The following is a 15200-nucleotide window of genomic DNA, read 5'->3' on the forward strand; positions in this document are numbered from 1 at the left end:
GCAATGGCTTAAAAATCTCTTTGCGGTGGCTGCAGCGTTCGGTAGTGCTTATTCATGGCTTTTTAGCTTGCACATTTCATTTTAAGAAAGTAAATTGGAAGCATTATGTTCTGCCTTTTTGCCTTGATTTAAAGCCTCCCCGCGCCCGCTCTTCTGCTGCCTGGCTGTGGTGAGCCACCTTCGGGGCTTCTCATTGGGAAATGCAAATTTTTCAAATCAATAGCTTCACTTCCTTCTTTTTTCTTTTTTTTCTGCTCTTTTTCTTCCCCCCCACTCCTCGATAACTGTTGAAATAGGAATCTGTGCGGATGGGAGTAGGTAGAAGGACATGGTTTTAGTGATTCGTGTCAGAGCCACAGCTGCTGAAGAAATGTGGATTTTGGGAAAGAGTTGTGACTCATTCCCAAGCAGAGCAGTAACTGGCCACAGGGTGACGATGAGACCGAATCCCAGGTGAAATAGTCAAACCCTGCAGCCACTGAAGCCCAACGAGGAGCCCTGCAGGACTGGTTCCCAGTGGAGCATTCATAACTGGTGTTGCCCGTGGTTCACAGGAGGCTCATTTTGGGTCCGATCCCAACCTGCGCAGAGATCGATATCGTCGGGTCAGTCCTTTGCACTATTTGGATTGTGTTTCCCCACCTCCTAATGCTCTGATCCACCATTCTGACTTGGAGTGAGAAGGTGAAAATCATAATTAGTGCACCAGGAGTACCTGGATGGACTGTAAGACAATTAGTCTGCTCTGAATTCTAGTTCTGACTTTGCTGGGAGAAGATGGATCTGTGGTCCATGTGGATACCGAGACGATCAGCTCCTTCTTAACTGAAATGGTTTTACATTCTTCTCGAAGGTTGGGCAGAATCTGTAAATACCTTTGCTTTTGGGACACTTGTCTAATGCATTTTGTGTCCACAATGAAAACATGGAGCTCTTTGGGTAAGAACGAGGCAACAGGGTTGGCTGGAGGGATGTACTGCAGAGGGTCTCATCAGGTGGGGCAAAACACGGTTTCCCTTTGGCTTAGGATGTGCTTCAGACCTACAGGAGTTTTTGAAATGACATGACATTGATCCACACAAAGATAAGGAACGCCACAGGCCTGGCTTGGAGCATACAAAAATATTTCTACCCCTGCCCTTTTGTGCGTGTTGTCCAGTGATGGATGAAGGGGAGAGAGTCTCCTCTGTGAGCACCAAGTCCTGCTCTGGGATGCCATCCTGATGGATTTGCTGGCAACGGGGGGGATATAGAAGCAGCACTTGCTGGCTGCAGCTGAATTACAATCGCCGAACGATTTCGGTGTGAGGGACCTCTGGAGGTCATCGAGACCAACCTCCTCCTCAAAGCAGGGCTTTATGGGAAGCTCCCATCTCCTTCTCTGAAGCACGTACTGCATTTCTAGTAATGCCCTGCCAGTCACTTCTGAACTTGCCTGGATGCATCTGGTTCTGCCCTGAAATAGCACAACACCAGCATAGTCTTTGCCCTTCCTATGCGCTCATCGGGATAAGACGTCCCACATACGGTTCCTAATTATGTGATATGTACCAGCTACGATGAGGGAACACTGTGATACCATCCATCATCCAGCCTGGTTTTGTCCAAGTCCTGATGGGCCACAGATGTCATGAAACTTGTCAACCTTTGCTGCGAGGGGGCCGTTCAAAGGAACAGATGTCCATGTTTGATGCCTTTCTGATGGTCCAAAGGAAGATTCGTGGCTCATCCAAAACTGGGGGAGCTGTTCTCCTCACAAACTAACTTGAAAGCGCATGCCTTTTTAAAAAGATTGGCATGAATCTGAACAGAAATAGGAAATATCAGTTATAGTACCTGCTAAAGAGCTTACGAGGGGGCCGTTCAAAGGAACAGATGTCCATGTTTGATGCCTTTCTGATGGTCCAAAGGAAGATTCGTGGCTCATCCAAAACTGGGGGAGCTGTTCTCCTCACAAACTAACTTGAAAACGCATGCCTTTTTAAAAAGATCAGTATGAATCTGAACAGAAATACGAAATATCAGTTATAGTACCTGCTAAAGAGTTTAGAATGAAATTAGAAAGAGCCGGGATTCCTCAAGGAAAAACTTGGGTAGGAAAATAACTTTGTGTAGGAAAAAAAATGTAGATAAGCAGCAAGCAGACTCTATAAACTGGAAAATCATAAAAGTATGTGGGTCTCAAGGATCCATGTGAATACATTCTCTATAATGCCTACAAATTCAAACTTCCTAACTCCCAATGCAAATGGGGGGAGTCGGTCTCAAATAGGAAACAGGTGCTTTTGGAAATATTTGCAGGAGCTATAAATAACACGTAATGGCTAAAAGGATTTTCTGGCGTACGGAATCTATTTTTATTACTTGGGAGCTATTAGTAACAGGAGGCAAATGAGCTGCCTTTAAACATGAAGTGCCTCTCAACGTTTTCCTTTGTCTCCCAGAGCTACTTGCTAAAGCACTTTTTGGATTGAATATAACCAAAGGAACAGCACTTGAAGGGCCTTTGAGTAAGCGGGGATGGCTGCATAGAGTAAGGAGGAAAAGCTGAATATATGCTTGAGAAAAGCTACCGATATTTTAATAAAAATGAAACCCCAATCTGTACCTTCCATTAAGGTCTGTTACAACAAAGGTTGCTCAGTATCTGGGGGAAAAAAATAATCATGATTTTACTATTAGTGTGTTAAGTGAAGTGCATTGGAGCTGCTCTGGTTGCTTTTGGAAGGGAGAGGGGTTTTTTTGGGGATGGAACCCAACCGACTGCGCAATTCCTGCCTTGGACCTGCCTCGAGAAACCTTCATAGCTTCTGAGGCCCAGGCCAAACATAAATATGTTGTCCCTCATGCTCCATCTCTGTGTTTTCACATGCCTCGTTTGCACACACCGTCTTTAGAAGAAAAAGTCTGACAGACAGCGCCGTTGTGCGTTTCTATCATAGAAGAATGAATTCAGTGAAACATGGAAAACCAGTGTTTGCCAGTAGGTTCTTAGCACTCTAGCAGAGCTCCAATGCTAAAAGGAGATGCAGGAAAGAGTATTAATTGCTGATGAGGAACTGAATAAGAAATAATATTGATGCTGGTAATAAATTATATTTACTACTTAACAACTCAGATGGTCCTTTTGTACTTTATAGGCTCTCCTGAAATCACTGCCCAGCGCAGTGTTTACTATGAGCAGTCTTCTTGACTGGTGCTATTTTTCACAGCAGTAACGATAGCTGGTAGCAAGTGTTTATAGGGCTGGAGACCTTCTCTGGTAGAGGGCAGCAGGTAAGCAGCCTGCTCATTCATAACTGACAGCTTGATTAGCAAGGGCTGGCGAAATGTTTATCTAAATCCTTATGCGGGGATTGTTAATGCCCAGAATTGCCCGTGATTTAACTGCCAGGCAGCCACAAGCAGCTACATTATTCCAATGTTTAGGACATTTACTGCTCAGTTGCTAGATTTGCTGTTATTTAAAATTATTCCAGTGACTTATCGCACCTTATAGCTTGGTGGAATAGACCAAAGCTGTTCTCATAACAAAATACTCTTTCCCAGTAGCATTAGCTGTGTTTCTTTGAAGCTCTGATGGTCTAAGAATGACTGGTATAGATCATATCTGTTATTAGACCAACTGATTTATCTGAAAAGAAACGTGCTTTTATGTACAGGAACTTTCCTTCTGGTGTGGAAGACTTGGATAAAACCTCGTGTACCCAAAAACGGAACAGCAAACTTGAAACTTCCCACATCTGCTTCAGACTTGGATAAAACCTCGTGTACCCAAAAAGCTCAATGTTTCTTAGAGTCACGGCCTCTGTTTTTTATATTGCAACGCTGGTCTGGCTGTGCTCAGGAGGGTACAGCTCTTTAGTGTGTGGTCACTAAATAGCTCAGCTTTATATTAGATACTGGTGTCTGGAGGGTGGGAAACGGGGAGGATGCAATTGCTGCTTCCAGTGTAGCTGAGGGCCATGTGGGCATCTCGCTGGGGCATCGTTTCTTTTCTTGTGTGAAACACAAAGAACCAGAAGCTCACAAGGACAGCAATTGATTTTTCGGGACTAGGAGTATTGATAACTTCTGAAATCCATTGTAGCTCAATGTTTCTTAGAGTCATGGCCTCTGTTTTTTATATTGCAATGCTGGTCTGGCTGTGCTCAGGAGGGTACAGCTCTTTAGTGTGTGGTCACTAAATAGCTCAGCTTTATATTAGATACTGGTGTCTGGAGGGTGGGAAACGGGGAGGATGCAATTGCTGCTTCCAGTGTAGCTGAGGGCCATGTGGGCATCTTGCTGGGGCATCGTTTCTTCTCTTGTGTGAAACACAAAGAACCAGAAGCTCACAAGGACAGGAATTGATTTTTCGGGACTAGGAGTATTGATAACTTCTGAAATCCCATTGTCACCTCTCTCTTGCATAAAGAGCTCTGAGAATGCTGTCACACTTTTACTGTCCTTACAGCGAGGCTGAATTTATTAATGGGACTCTTTGGTTGCCTATGTTTCTTTTGTACCACCTCAGACTCAGTGGGCCAGCTCTCAGTTTCTGCTCGTGCACTCTCCAAACTTCCTCTGCCTGGTCTGAGAGAGTCACTCAATGCCAGGTTAGAAACCTCTGCTGTAGTTTCTTCTTGTCCCTCTCAAGGCTGTTGCTGATACTGAGTTAATTCTTTCCAGAATGGCTTAATGTTCCTTCTTTAATCTTACCATGAAGCCAATCGTTGATCAACTTTAGCAAAAATTTTTTCGTTGCTCTTTGGTTGCTCTGCTCTGCTCTTCCTTCACTCTCATTCTACCTGAATTGGTGCCACTAACATTATTTTCCTTTTGGATTTGGATTTTCTGACTTCATTCTGCGTTAGATGTTACACATTAGACTTCCACTCCTATTTCAGAAAATGTGCTTTTCCTACCCTTTCCCATCCTTTGCTTCCTGCTCCCTTTACACAATAGGTCCATGCGTTGGTAAAACACGTGGCTGCATCACAGCCCCGAGGTGAGAGCAAACCAGGAGCCGTTTCCCTTCTATTACTTCAGGAATAGCCAAGTTCACTCAAGGGAGCTCAACAAAACTCATCAACTTTTGAAGCCTGTGTGCTCTGAGAGCCAGCACGGCTCACGGTGGCCGTGGCACGGGCTTGGGTGACTTTATGAGACGTTACAAAGTCATACACGTGGAATAACTGTCGTAGGAGCCACCTAATGCTATTCAGCAGCACGTCCACTTTCCATCCACACACTATGAATCTCCCTCCTCGCTCCCCGGGCTGACCGAAACCTCGCAAGTCTATGGCCCTTTTCCATGGCTTGATTTTCAATTAAGAGATAATGTCAGTGGAAGAGCACAGTTCATCAGAGAGTGTTCCCCTGCCATTGCAGAAGGCAGAGACGTAGTAAGCAGAGGTCAACTCCTGAAAGTCTGTGTGCCTGGCTAAAATATTATATAATATGTTAGGCTAATTTTCCTTCATTTCATATTCACATACATTAGTGCAGCTTTTGTTATATACTTATCCTTATGTAAGTTACATCTGTTCTTTTATTCACTCATCCGTGTTTGCTCTGCTTTCAGATTTATGAAACAGGCATTCCACTGAGCTCAGCAAATGATGGGCATAATAACTTATCTAAATTGCAAAGTATGTGATGCCCTTGAGGTAAACTCAGATGTGAAGGTTTTATGAAGTGTCTCACATGTGGAAGTGTAGGAAAGTGTTTATTTGCCAACTCCTGTCTATCCTTTGGCTGTTCGAATGATGGTAAGAGGATCCTATGAAACTGCTAGGAAAGCCTAGGGGCTAAATGGAAAAGCAGAACTACATTATTATCTTCACAGGGGAAGCAGAGCTACACTGGCACTTGCGCTTATTTGGCTCTCCTCTCTTTGGATGTCAAAAGTTTCTGGTTGATAGGCTTTAAAGTATCTATTTATTTAATGAAATGCCTCTCACTGTAACAATATTGTGGGGCTTTATTAATGAATTTATTCTTATGAGATAGGAAAGTAATCTCTTCTTTATTTCTTTATTTTTCCTCTTACAAGACTGCAGAGAAACAAGGGTTCTGTAGAGGAATGGAGGAGCCTTCCTGCTGTTTTATGTATCTGAGATACTCTAAACCCCTCTCCCTGTCTGTAGCTGCTCTGGAGTCCTGCAATGGCCACGCAGAGACCTGGTTCCTTGAGTTATACCAAGGACCAAGCTTTACTCCTTATCCCAAGGTTCAAGTTCACAGCAGAGGTCACTTATGTCACATGTAGCGCTGTCGGCAAAGAAACTAGTCAATAATGGCCAGACCTGGCTACTATGGTAGTATCTTCTCTTGGTTAAGACTCGGTGGTTGGATGGAGTCAAACTATCAGGTTAGTTCCCCTCAGTCTTGGAAGTTTCCTGTTCATTCCTGCTGAGCTTTGTGCATTAGAGGCCATTGCTCAAACCACGGGGCTATGTCAGTCTTGGTAAAACAATAATTTGAATTAAGAAGTGAATTTACACTTTAAAATCCAGCAAGCAAAAATACATTTCTAGCTCTGTTCACCGGTGAAGACTTAAGCCTCTTTAGAAGAGGAGGTTTGATGCTTTTTCCCATAGCATTTCCTATTGACTGCTTCAGGGGGGACTCCCATTCATAAGGGGGGCTTCAGAGAAGTCTGTTCTCATGACATGCTGATGGTGTGATGTTTACATACATTTGCAACTCAGCCTATAACACAATTTGGACAGAGCCAGTAACTGAAATAGAAATATCCCTGAGCCCTAGTACGGTGCCTTGAATCCTCTAATAACCCAGCAGCCTGGCCACCAGCAAGTTCAGTTTGGGAATTTCTGACAACTATAAAAAGAAAGAAGGCAGTAAAAATTATTTTTGGAGTGCCCATGGTCCTGAAGTGGACCAGGACTCAGTCCCTCTGTTAATTGCTTGAAAGGTCTTAGACCAGGGTTTCTCTTTTCCCAAATTGCTGATACAAAGCTCACGTTTTATCCAGGGGACTGCAAGGAAAAGTGTCAGTAAAACCCTGCAGAAAGGGATTTTGAGAGACTGACTCAACACATTTTTCCTGCCTCTGAGGCATTCTTTAGGGGTATCTAGTACGTGGGTAAAGCCTCTGTAGGAGGATGTTTCTTAATCTCCCAAGGTAATCTGGGCTCTCCTGGGTCAGGTCTCCTGGTGGCTGGAGAGTCTGTAGCCTGGTAACACTGAGTAAGGCATCTTCTGTGCAGTGATGTTCTCTTTTCTCTAGCTAATTACGAGGTCATTTTTCATTCCTTTGTATTTAAAGCTTCCAAAAATAATTAGCCCATTTGATGAATTAGTTCCCTTAAAAACATAAATTTGTAAGTGAATTGGATGAGCAGCGCAGCACCCAAAACACTCAAAGCTACTCGTATATTGCTTCTTTGTCAGTCCTGTAAATTCAAAATGGCCCAGATTAATTTCAGACTAATTTGATGAGCCCTCCACCGTGACAAAAGGAAAAGTGTTTGGGTGTCAGGCTTTGTGCCCTCCTATGTTAGGTTTCAGCCTGAATGATTTTTTTTTTTTTTTTATGGCTGACTCCGGCATATAAAATTCTGCAAACGGTGGTTTGTAATGGCAATTCTGACAGACCCTTTAACCATTTGGAAAATCGGCGCTGCTATAATTCCGCTGCATTAGAGAAAAATGTTGAGTGCTTTCATTAGGTGCAACAGCTGTTTCTATTGCAAAAGCTGAACTTCATTGGTGGTAGCGTAGCTGTCAGCTTCCCGGAGTCTGACATTTATAGCTGGTCGTATAAACTCCTTTATGTTCCTTTTCGCTTTCCAATATATGTAAATGAATTCAATAGCAAAAATACAAATAACTACCTTGTAACTAGATCCATGTGAAGGTTCTTTGTAGGCTCCTACAACCAGCGTCACGCAGTGAGCGACCGGAGAAATACTTAACTTTTGGAAATGGTTCTAGCATGCAGTAATCCACACCACATCAATTTTTACAACTTTTGGAAATGGTTCTAGCAGGAGTGACATGCAGTAATCCACACCACATCAATTTTTAATCATCAGATTTAATCCTCCTTCTTAATAATGTATTAGAGTTCTTTAACCTAGCGTAACGTTCTTAATTAGAGCTGATTTAAAAAAAAAAACCCGCAACACAAAACAAACAAACCAACAACAAAAAACACCCCAAGCTCCCTGAGCGTTTTCCTGTCTCCTCTATTAAAAGAGACTTTTTTTTTCTAAGAACATGCTGACTATGTGCTGAAATTGAATTTTGGAAAAAAGTAAAGTAGCAAAGAAATATTTGATGATGTTTTTCATTTCTTTGTTCTGATATAATATAGAAAAATATTTTCGTATTATGAGACAAACAGTGAGTTCTGCTTGGAACTATACGCCTCAAATCCAATTGAGTTGTGAAAAAGTGAAATGTGAAACTATGTTCAGAATGCGAACAAATTTTGAAGTGACAAATTTTAAAATGGCAGAGAGCAGATTTTCATGGATTGGCAAATTTTGTTTGCCAATATTGAATTATGCACAGATTTGTGTGGCGTAATCTGGGATACCAGTCCATTTTTAAATGTTAGCCTGGTTTCCATTAAGATTATACTGAAAGTAAAAGTATCCAGAGAAATACAAAGGAGATACGTACATACATATGAATATACTGAAAGAAATACTATGTTTTACTTAATTTACAATGAAATATTAGCCAGTATCTGTTGAAATATGTGGGGATCTTTTTGGTACCGTCAACCAACTTTCAATGAGCCTTTAATTAATATTTAGGTATCTGGGTACTTGGTCTAACTTTCAGCCCCGATCCTTTCTCAGCAGCCTCTGAACTGAGCTCCTTCAGGGTTGTGAAAATCAGGCTGGATATTCAAACACCTCACTGTTGATTAAAATCCTGACTTTTGGAAAAACTTTGGAAAACTGTGAATATGTCACTGGCTCCTTGCATTCATCTTGTTAGCAATCGTTATTATATTTGGCAGGAGATATGTATGCAATTGTACAAATATATATATAACTGCATATCATATGTAGCATTTGTGTTGCAAAAGATTCTCATGGTATCTGTAGGTAGGTGTGAGAGATTTAGAGACTATCCTGGTGTGATGTAAAAGCAGTGTGAATAATAATCCTTTGTTTTGCCTCACGAGCGTTTGAAAGAGATGAAACCCAGTCTGTCTATAATTTGGGGCATTTAGGTTTTGGTTACTTTCTGAAAACGTTCTGTACTTGGAAAAGTTTATAATGAGCCACTGATCTGAGAGTTAACTGAGGCAACACACCTACACAGGCTTTCTCTCAGAGGAGATGCCTTCTGAGATTTTAATTCAAATCACTTGGGAACAAGGACTATGAAAATACCTTGACCCTCCACACCTGTGCTTTGTGTCAGATGTCTCTGTCTCTTTGCTCATCCTGGTTACACTGGCTTGGTACAGCCAGGGTTTGGTTTTTGAGGATCTTCCCTGAGATCTCTCTGTAAATCCTAAATCTCAAAGTGACAACTTCAAGTCCCACCGGTGCAGAAAGTCAATCCCTTTGTTCTCCAGGTGCAACCCAGGGCAAACAGGTGTCCGTCTGGGATCTGAGGGAGCCCTAAGACACGGGGTAAGACTGATGCTCTCAACCATCACCAACATCTTCCCTTCCTGGTGATGTCTCACTAGCCTTTTCCTGGGAAGTGGCTGGATGCTGGTGGTGTCGAATGCCCAGAGCTGTGATTTGCTCTGGTTTGAAAGACTTTTTAAAAAATGTAAGATGCTCCTGTTACATCCCAGCCCGACCTGTTATTCATTACGTGGGGTCAGATTCCTCTGTACAGAGAGCCAACGCGAAACTCCCAGCATTTCACAAATCCTTTAGGAATTAAATTGACCGGTTGCTGTGCAGAGACTCCAGAAAGGCATTTACATGTCTCTTACCTCTCGCGTCACCAAAGCCTTGTTTGAGCTCCACTAAGGGACCTAATTTGATGGGCTGAATTTTATTCCCTAACAACTCACCCCCCCAGCCCAATTAGCACAGTACCCCATATGACAAAGATGGAAGAGAAATATAATTATCAGCTAAAAATAAGCTATTCAGTTGTTTGGGTGGTGGGTTGTGGTTTTTTTTTTTGCATTAGATAACCACATGAGGCTATTAACATGGACAAAGATCAACCGTAGGGGCTAAAGCAAATAATAAATATGTATTTGTGGCTGGTGCCTGAGCACTAACAGAGTTCAAGGCACACAAACGGCACCTACTTTCTTTTCTACCTTTTGAACAGCTATGACTCAGGTGGACATTCACTCCCCGAGGAACAATACACTCTCCTGCCCTTTGCTGCAGGTTTTTACCTTCTGAATTTTATTCCACACACGTCCTTTATCACTTCTTCTTCCTTCAAGGGTGTCCATGGCATCTGCCATTAGTGACTGCAGCTGTGGCACCAAGATAAAAATTATCAGTGTGGAATTCACACAGAAATAACTTCTCTAAATACACAGATTAAAACCTAATTAAAAAATCATTTGTACGCTGATGATTTTATTACTCATCTTTCACACAATGAGCACTGCCACCTCGTCTTTGCTTCAGCCATTACATTGTATTATTGTGGGTATAAAATACTTAACAATGGGAAAAAATCCTTTGGAAAATTTGTATTTAAGCCTATACGTTTTAATGCAGTAAATGTTTATACTTAGTAAAGGGAAGACTTGGGTTGTAAAGAATAAGGGCTCCATATTTCATTCTTTAGCTGTCTGGGATATTCTGTGTCGTACATGAATGCTTTTTAGTATTTTCTCCCAAGGCTAATGTATCATAATTTAAGGCAGCATGTAAAACCTCACAAGAGGACAACACTAAAGCTGAGATGCTTTTACTGTAGCTGGAAGTATCGAGCTCATTTTCCTTGCTTTTACTATCCTTTTTCTCTGGCAAACTCTCCCTTCTCCCCATCATTCAGCATAACAGAGCATAAAAACAAGGCTGACAATTTCTAGTGTAAACTATAAAAAGAAGCTGTAGGAAAATACTTGCTAATCAGTCCTGAGTGTTAGAGGGAAGGCTAAAATTCAGGTTAGTTGTAGTATTGCCTCACTCCAGTACCCTTCCAGCTTTGTCCTAATATTGCACCCTTCCCAAACACTTGAAGATGTTTCAATTGCTCTTAAATCAGTGATGGAGAGACAAGGGTGGGGTCCAGGGTCTCCTCCTGTGAGCAGCCATTATCATTGGCTTTTAGGAGAAACGCATATTTAGTTCCTGTGATATCGCTGTGCTCTATTAGGTCTATTAGAAAATGTTGCATTGGCTTTTAGGAGAAATGCTTATTTAGTTCCTGTGCTCTATTAGGTCTATTAGAAAATGTTTAGCTGGTTAAAGTGAACTCAGACAATAGTTTTTGGTTCCTCTTCCCAAATGAATTACTCATTAAAAGCCTGTATAGACCGGTCGGCGTAAGCCCTCATAGAGAAATTGTCTCTTCTTTCAGTACCTGGACAGGCAGCAGTCTAATATGGGTAGATAAGGTGATGAAACCTAAAACACCAGTGTTTAAACTCATCTGTGCAAGATATAAAAACGCTGCTTTGCGGTTAAGGAGCAGATCTGTATTTCCTCAAGTTTACCTTCACGTTCAGGTTTTTGAAGTTAACATTATTCATGTTCCAACACTGGAAAAAGGATGCAGGAATCTTCTTTTGAATCTCTAAATACATTTGCTACGGATGGTTCCAGCCTGATCTCCCTGGGCTTGTCCAGCCATTAAGTTGAATCTTATTGGTCCAAACTTTTGATGAAAACTTTTATTTTATATTTTTTTTAAGTCATGCATCAGTATTCATGAAAAACAAAACTGCAAATTTCTGCCTCTGACTTTAATGCAAAAAGAGTCGAGAACCTGTCAGAAATTTTCCATCAGAATACTTTTATGACAGATAATCTCCTCCTGTGAATCCAGAATAGACACAGCCCAGAGATTAAGGGTATTAAGGGCAGAATGGGCAAAGCACAGATCCTGCGTCAAACCAGGCGGAGGAGGAACCGGTCAGGGGAAGGGGAGGATTTCTCCATCGCTTTTCTTGGAGCGATTCTGCCACCGGGGCAGCAGAGACCAGGACATCACAGGACATCCAGGCTGGAGACTTCATTGCTTTGGGCAAGAAGTTGAAACTAGAAAACTTTCCAATTAATGTGTCACTGCTATTGGTAGAGCCCAGGGAAAAGTGCCCGGTGTGAGCTCTGATTTTCATTTTTACCGCCCAAAGTTTTTCACCAGCTCTACTGGCAGGGAAAATGCGCGTGCTACGGGAGTGGACAGTTGGCAAACCACGTTAATTCTCCCAAAGCTGATATTTTTTGGAAAATCCCCTCCAAGGAAAAATGCCGCCTTTTAAAAAAATATCTTGTCCTCATTTGGTTTTAAATTGAAATGGATTTTTGCTTTTTTAGCAAGCTTTCATCTTGATTTATGATGCACAAATACGGTGACAGTGAAATCATAAACCTTGGAAAGACTTTCTTCAGGGCTTTTCCCCACTTGTATTCAACTGTCCAAGCTAACTGAAATCTTTATTCTTCCAGGGTCTATGAATAAATACTGATCTAAAAAGGCCTCAGTTGAGGGTCTCTGTGCTGTAGATTAGGACTCTATTTATTTAGTTACAGGAAGGTGTTTGCACAGAAAAGTTTATAACTGAAATGCCTGTGGGATCCTTGCTGTAGCAGTCCAAATTGCACTGTTATAAATTCGGTGTGTTTTAAACTTTCTACAACTTATACTGTATGTGATAATACACGTTTGGCATCTTTAGCATTTCCTAACTCACACAATTTAACTGCCTGGCTTGGTCATAAAGCCTTATCTCAGTTTTACCAACGTAAAGTCAGAATGACCCTGAAGAGGAGTTACTTTAAATTTTTATTAGTGCAAGTGAGATTAGAATTTGGCCAGCTCAGTTTCCCTCATGGAAAAATTTAGGTATCTCTTAGAAATGCTGCTGAAGCACATGGAGTCAGCCTGGATGCTGCTGTTCTGACCCCATGGACGTGGAGGGGCTGCCTCTGGAGCATCCAGTGAGGGCTGATGAATCACACCAGTACAGCCCAGTCCCTCAGATGTTTCATCCAGCCTGGACCCCAGTGAAATGAGGAGGATGACAGGCAGGCTGAGCAAATGAGGATCTCTCACTCTCTCCCTGGATGGTTTGGGTGTGCAGACCCAATGTTGGGCAGCAACGTTGTGTGCTCGGTGTGGTAGGGTAATGGTCCCTGCTGGCATGAGGAGCCCGTGCTATTCTGGTGCCACCAGGAAAGGCAAAGCCCATTAATCACTCCCTGGTAGAGCCCCTCAGCAAGTTTTTGCTCGCAGTCTTGTGCCTTAACGCTGTGGTGCCTGAAGTTCACTAAAATATTCTAGCTACAAAGCATCCGAGCCTCCATTTGCACTTGCCGACTACAGATATATTTCACAGCAGGATGACAGGACAAAGAAAAATAAATGAATACTGAATTAATACATTTTAATGCTTTGGACAGGGTAACTGGTAGAGCTTTTCCGCCTTTATTCTCTTAAAAATAATTTTTACCTTGGGCTCAGTAAACAAAGCGTATGTGTTTTGTTGAAAGATTTACAATCTGTCACTTAAATCTCCCAGCACGGACCCTCGTTCTGCCCAGCCCTACCCCTAAGAGTCTGAAGACCTTTGTCTTGGGTGGTCTAGAACCTTCCCCAAAAAGCTTTCCAGGGAGGTCAGGCGTATGATTACGACACAAGAAGATACAGGCAACAACGTAATAGCCTGTGCCGGACGTGTGATGTACTGAAAATAGTGAACCCTGGAGAAAAACCCACCTCTGAAATATGTACCAATAACTCAAGACCCTTTAGTCAGCCTTCAAACGTGGGCCTGCTGCAGTTTAATAGCAGAAAACTTGCATCAAAAGGAGAATGCCTTTTAATAGCACAGCTTCTTCCCCATGTCGGTTCCCCTTATCTCGCGCCCAGACTTCAAAGCCTGGCAGGCACCTCCCGCGGTTGCGGGCCGCTGCTCCTCTTCCCTAAAGCGAGCCGCCGCGAAGCTTTAATTCTACAGAGCTTAGGAGCTTTGCAGGGCTGCAAACAAACGTCAAGGGACTGGCTTTTGGGGAAAGCCAAAAGTTTTTTTTAGTGAAGTTGGATCAGCAAAATTGGACTGCATTGAAATGGAGGGACAGTGGAGGGAATTCTTTATTTTTTTTTTTTCCTTTTGCTAGAATGAAAATGTTTAAAATTTGCATGTATGTGAGCTCCCTCCCTTCCCCACCAGAAAACCTTGTGGAAGAATAACCACAAGGCACTCTCCGATTGCCCATTATCCATATACTATCAAGCTGTTAATGACTCTAGTCTTGCAACAGGCCTGCTACCATCTCTGCCCTTGTTTTACAAAGAGAAAACAGAAGCAGAGCAGGTAAATCGGTTTATTCAGGGACAAGGAGTAAGTTGTAGATGGAGCCAGGCAAGAAAATCTTTTCTCTGCTTTCCCCCCTTCTCCTCAGCTTTAACCAGATTCGGCCAGTTTTTGCTGCAGGTGGCTCCTGATGTTAGATATCTTAAAGTAGCACCATCTGAATAATTGCAATCATTTTCCCAGACTGATTTGGGGAGGTTTGGGGGAAAAGAAGAGGTTTTAAAAATATGCCTACAGATGAGTCATGCTGGTTCTATAAAAGTCATCCTTGCAGGTGATTAGCACCTCCTCTGACAAAGGCACTGCAGTAGGATTTTAGAACTACTTTAAGGTCTGCAAAAATGACTTCTGTGGCAAATTGCAGCGCGGCGCTCAGCCCCAGCCCTTCCCTCCCTTGCCTCGAAAGGCCAAAACAAAGTATTAGGAATAAATACTCACCAGTTTGGCATCCTTCCTACTGACGTCCTGCAGGTAGGGAACGGTTGCTAGCTCAGCCATGGCTTGATTAATCGTTTGGGACTGTTCCTGGCCTCTCTGCAAGCGGCCGAGGAGGCTGGCGTAATGCAACTTCTCTATCCCACGGGAACACGCGCAGAGCCGGTCCTGTTTTCCCAGGAAAAGCAAAGCAGGTTACAGGGGAATCATGAAAAAAACCACCCCACAGTTATCCTTTGAGTTCCGTGCCTTGAGGCTTATCAGCATGTATATTTGCGCAGGTAATGCTATAAGCAATATGGCATCCAGCACCTTTAAGATAATG

At 42.6% G+C, this 15200-nt stretch overlaps 1 protein-coding gene across 1 annotated transcript in view; it reads right to left on the bottom strand.

Moving 5' to 3' along the window:
* Nucleotides 1–15200, bottom strand: part of SPATA16 (spermatogenesis associated 16) — a 126781-nt gene that overhangs the window by 2620 nt on the left and 108961 nt on the right. Inside the window, exon 10 of the mRNA XM_014938797.1 lies at nucleotides 10340–10423. Within this exon, the coding sequence (XP_014794283.1) occupies nucleotides 10340–10423 (84 nt within the window). The remainder of the gene's footprint in view (nucleotides 1–10339; nucleotides 10424–15200) is intronic.

Source organism: Calidris pugnax, unplaced genomic scaffold (genome assembly GCF_001431845.1).
Source record: "Calidris pugnax isolate Ruff unplaced genomic scaffold, ASM143184v1 scaffold52, whole genome shotgun sequence".
Lineage (NCBI taxonomy): Eukaryota > Metazoa > Chordata > Aves > Charadriiformes > Scolopacidae > Calidris > Calidris pugnax.